This window comes from Pteropus alecto, unplaced genomic scaffold, assembly GCF_000325575.1.
Source record: "Pteropus alecto unplaced genomic scaffold, ASM32557v1 scaffold335, whole genome shotgun sequence".
Taxonomy (NCBI): Eukaryota; Metazoa; Chordata; class Mammalia; order Chiroptera; family Pteropodidae; genus Pteropus; species Pteropus alecto.
Genome location: NW_006436757.1, coordinates 179,088 through 183,818, shown reverse-complemented (window position 1 = coordinate 183,818; position 4,731 = coordinate 179,088). Strand labels below are relative to the sequence as shown.

At 51.0% G+C, this 4,731-nt stretch overlaps 2 protein-coding genes across 3 annotated transcripts in view; one reads left to right on the top strand and one right to left on the bottom strand.

The window, feature by feature from the left end:
• Positions 1-1,565, top strand: part of NOP9 (NOP9 nucleolar protein) — a 5,162-nt gene extending 3,597 nt beyond the window's left edge. Inside the window, exons 7-10 of the mRNA XM_006913536.3 lie at positions 86-211; positions 377-613; positions 838-943; positions 1,282-1,565. Coding sequence (XP_006913598.1) covers positions 86-211; positions 377-613; positions 838-943; positions 1,282-1,439 — 627 coding nt within the window. The 3' untranslated portion in view covers positions 1,440-1,565. The remainder of the gene's footprint in view (positions 1-85; positions 212-376; positions 614-837; positions 944-1,281) is intronic.
• An 81-nt stretch (positions 1,566-1,646) lies between these two features.
• Positions 1,647-4,731, bottom strand: part of CIDEB (cell death-inducing DFFA-like effector b) — a 4,711-nt gene continuing 1,626 nt past the window's right edge. Inside the window, exons 2-6 of one of the 2 annotated variants that reach the window (XM_006913535.3) lie at positions 4,150-4,337; positions 3,705-3,849; positions 2,673-2,822; positions 2,247-2,437; positions 1,647-2,075 (exon numbers count right to left, since the gene is read on the bottom strand). In XM_006913535.3, coding sequence (XP_006913597.1) covers positions 1,946-2,075; positions 2,247-2,437; positions 2,673-2,822; positions 3,705-3,849; positions 4,150-4,190 — 657 coding nt within the window. In that variant the 5' untranslated portion in view covers positions 4,191-4,337 and the 3' untranslated portion in view covers positions 1,647-1,945. Of the gene's footprint in view, positions 2,438-2,672; positions 2,823-3,704; positions 3,850-4,149; positions 4,338-4,731 lie in introns of both variants that reach the window. The other variant, XM_025048013.1, reaches the window with a different exon arrangement.

Below are 4,731 nucleotides of genomic sequence, written 5' to 3'. Positions count from 1 at the left end.
CTGCTGTTCCTGATGCTTTCCCCTATCTAGAAAGTCGGGGTTAAAGATGAGGTAGTTCTCAGATTCATTATATTTTGTCTTCTAGGCATTCCACTGTGCAGAGCCCTCTTCCCGGCAAGTGGCCTGCGTGCCTCTCTTTGCCACTTTGATGGCTTACGAGGTGTACTATGGACTAGTAGAGGAGGAGGGGACAGTGCCTGCAGAGCACCAGGTGAGGTAGGGGAGAGGTCAAGCCAGTGACTGATTGGGAACCGGGCCTCCCTGGGCTTAGGAAGCCTCTCATTACTGAGGTGAGGGTGGTGAGATCTCTGGCTTCATCCAAGAGGAGGTGGCAGTTTGGTGACTGCCTCCTAATATCCTTTCTCTGTCCTCCCAGGTTGAAATGGCCACAGCCAGGGCCCTAGGGGAAGTGTCAGTCCTTGGGTCTCTACTGCTCCAGCATCTATTACATTTCTCTGCTCCTGGCCTTATACTTCGAAGTCTGGGTGCCTTGACAGGACCACAACTTCTGACTCTGGCCCAAAGCCCTTCTGGTTCCCATGTGCTTGATGCCATCCTGACCAGTCCCTCCGTGACGCACAAGCAGCGCCGCCGTGTGCTGAAGACCCTAAAGGTTAGACTTCTGGTTTCTGCTTTCACTCCTTTGCCATTATCCATGTAGAGAACATGAGCTTCCCCCAGGACTTCAGAGTCAGAGAGAGGATATGTGGTTTCTAGGCTCTTTCAACTCAGCCTCTAAACTTCTGAAACTTCACTTCCCCCCACCCCGCAACTACTCTCCCCAGCACACTTTCATGGATTGCCCTAGAGGGACCTACCTTGTTTGTCTCAATGCAGGGACAATATGTGGCTCTGGCTTGCAGTCGCCATGGCAGCCGTGTGCTAGATGTCATCTGGGGTGGAGCAGCCTTGGGGGCCCGGAAGGAAATTGCTGCTGAGCTGGGTGAGTACCAGGATGTCTCTTTGGCCTTTCCAGACCTTCCATTCCTTCACTTCAGATAGCTGGGTGGTTGGGGAGTGGATTTAAATTCAGCGGAAACTTCAATGCAAAGGGTGGTTTTGGCCATGGTGCTCAGCAGTCTGCTCTTCCCTTCCCCTCTGTGCAGCCTTGTGCTCCTACCCCTCCACCCAGCTTCTGTTTTGGGGATTGTGGGGGGTTCACTATCCTGAGGCAGACCCAGGGTCCAGGGAAAATGGAGGACCGTTCACCCAAGTAGAGTCTCTTTAAACATGGGTGAATGATCACATATTGATACTGAACATGAATGTTGTTCTTTGCAGGGGAGCGGAACCAGGAGCTGATAAAAGATCCTTTTGGCCACCACGTGGCTCGAAATGTGGCCCTGACTACCTTCTTGAAGCGACGAGAAGCTTGGGAACAGCAGCAGGGGGCGGTGGCCAAGCGGAGGCGGATTTTGAACTCAATACTTGAGGACTGAGGCCTTGGGATCCGGGACTGGGTGTTGATGGGGGAGGGGGAAAGGGAGTATCTATTTTATCCCCTTCCTGGTTTAAATTGGAGTCAAAAGTCTTATTAGTAAACATTTTTATATTTTTATTGAAAATGTCTTTGGTTTTCTTAGGGGAAGAGTACAAAGAAATAGAGATCTCAAGGCAAAATACAAGAGGGCTGGAGAGCTCAGGGACAGGAGGACTGTAAGGACATCTAGATGTAGCAGCAATCAGGGTGGGATCAAGATGCCTGGGACAGGCTTGCGGGCTTTCAGGGTAGGTGAGAGGCTGGAAAGATGGCTAGGAGGAGACGGCATTCTTCAGGAATGGGTATACGCTAGGGGTGTAAGGCATAATGCTGATGGGGTTAGAGGACAATGGGGAAACAAGGTGAATTATCTAGTCTGTACTGTCTGCAGTCTACAAACCTGATGCTGTCACAGTCCTTACAGCTGTGTCTTGGAATAAGTCTAGGAGCAGAAGTTCAGAGTTCTTAGTAGGGATGAAGGCGACCCTGCTGCCACTGCCCAGCCCCTTCCACTACATGGCGAAGGGTGGAGGAAATTCCCAGCAACATGTGGCCCAGGCCTTGCAGCAGTGTGGAGGTCCATCGGAGGAGCTCCCTGAAGGGCAGAGATGAGGCAGGCAGATGGCTGGGAGGAAGCCATAGAGCTGGGGGTGGGGGCTCTTCACAAGGCAGAGCTAACAGAGAAGGTGAGCGCAGGTGAGTGCTGGAGAAGGAATTTGGGACTGAAGCTGTTGGAAGGGGGAAGTAAAACATTTTGGTTTCTGACCTGAGTACTTTCTTTGGACCAAGTCCTTGAATGTCACAACTCATGGAGTAGAGCCCGTAGAATGTGGCTTGGATGTTCAGGCTCCCAAAGAGGTCTCGAGGGTTTTGCTTGTACATATCAAAGGTGATTCTGGCGATGTCCTTGCTGTATTTCGGTTTCTCCCGGCCCAGGCCATATAACAGCACCCCACTCTGTAGGGTACCCCATGACTGCTATGGATCCTCACCTACTGACATCCACCACTAATCCCCATCAGCACTGGGACCGACCCACCCTTGCCTGGATGGTTCGTCCACTATAAGGTGTCCTTGACAACACACCTCTCTCATTACCTCTGCCCCTAAGATCAAGGGCAGGCAAGAGAAGAGGCTTGGGAGAGATATAAAGGATCAGTGGCCTATAGCAGCCCCAGTACCAGCCTCTCACCCTGCTGGGACTCCAGCTCTGCCCGGACTCCAGCACCATCAGGCATGTGTCATCCTCCAACAGCTGGAAGAAGTCCTCGCTCTCCACGGCAGTCCCATCCTCCTCTAGCACCAGAGTTAGCACTCCACTCAGCAGCAAGGTCTCCAGTGCCTGCTCAGTGGCAAGAAGCAGGAGGGAAATGGCAGAGCTTGTCCCATGCCCCTTCTTCTCAGTTGGCCCAAAACACTGGTTGATAACCTAACTCTACTTCTTGGTGCTTTGCCATCCATTCAGTTCTTCAGTTGTTGAGGGACCCTCACTAGGGGCTAACCTTCTTTCCTATTTGCTCCTGCTTTGCTCCTACCATGTCATTGTCATCTCCCCCTGTTTCCCTCCAAGTCACTCTTGGTTTGGAATTAAAAAGCTAGTCAAGTTCTCTTGAAGTCCATCCTTCATGAATGGGCATAGGCTAGGGGTATAAGGCATTATGCTGATGGGGCCTGACATGGACTCTTCTCTCCAATGTCCCACCTCACTCTCCCCCTCTCATAGAGTTCTTCAGAACTGTTTTCAGTAATAATGACAACTTTTTTTGAGTCTTCACTAGTGCCCCCTATCTATGTAGCACTTTACATACATTATCCTCTTTTACTCCTTTCAACAACCCTAGGAGGTATGTGATCATTCTCTTTTTATAGATGAAGAAATTGATGTTTTGATTGGTTAAATCACTTCCCAAGATTTGACACTAAGAAATGGCAGAATCAGGATTTGACCTAGATTGATCACACAAATTGTTATTCTATACTCACTTCTGAATTCTATCCTTCCAACTCTCCCTCCCCTATCCCCAAAGAAAAGCCCACTCCATGGAAAAAAATAGATTGACCCAAATGCAGTAGAGGTCATTGAGCTTACCCCCCTGCTTTTAGTCCTCAGAGGGAGGGACAAGCATGTAACCTCAGCCTTTTCTGCTGGCCATTCCAAGCTCTCACTCTTCTCAAGTTCCTTGGCTGTCCCTGCAATAGGAACCCAAGGACTTGGCTCACTCACCTTGTCTAGCAGTTCCTGGAGGGTGGCAGCTGTCAGACCTTTCCTGGTGGTCCGCTTGTGATCACAGACTCGGAAAGGTCGCTGGGGTGGTGGAGCTGAGATCCAGACCCTACGACCAAACTCGGAGCTCATATTAGATACAGACCTGGTAGTTGGGAAGAAAGGAACGAGGGGTTTGCTTAGTGCGATAGGGATGATGGGGGTAGGGTAGCTGGAGAGTAAGGGAGGGATCTAGGTTTTCAGATTAGAGTATCCTAGGGAGAATGGGAGTGACCCTGGGGTGGGAGTGGGGGGCGAGGTTCAGGAGCTGACAAGCCCACTGTGGAAAGTAGGAATGGGGAGGGGAAGGGGTATGGGTTCATGAGTTTCCTAGGGGCTGAATGGAGTTTTGTTGCCCTACCCTTATCCCCAGAGTTGGAGAGTGGAGAGGAAGATTAGAAATCACCTGAGCAGGCCGCTGGGGTTCAGAGCAGAGAGGTACTCCATGGTGGAGGGAAAGAGGAGCAGAGTTCTGGGTTGGGTACTTCTTCGCTGTGCTGGGCTGAAGTGCTGATGTTTTCTGTGACGGAGCTGAGACCTCAGCCCAGTGAAGTGGGGGATGAGTCAAGCGCGGACTCTGGACCCCTGCCTGGCCTGTAAGAAGGACAAAGTTCAAGGGGAGGGGGAAGGGGAGGGGCCTAGATGGGGTCCTGGAGGAAGGATTAAGGCCCAGAGTTGCTCAGCAAAAGCCAAGGGAGCTTTGTATGGATGTGTCTCTGATGGCAGCGTATGATATGAGGGTAAATGATAACTATGGAAGAGGATGGGATGTGATCTCTGGTGTTTTTCTTTCTGTGGAGGAAATTTGTAAGTATAGAAGCTGCATTTTGTGTGATTTGTGCTGTACGTGCTGCCACCTACTGAAAAAGCCATACACTGCAGCTTTAGAAAAAAGGAGGCCAGGCCGAGGATGAGAAAATGGGCCAGGCCTAGAGAAATGAAAGAGGAGGCAGTGTGTCTCTGGGTGGGGTGTGAGGAGAGGATGGGT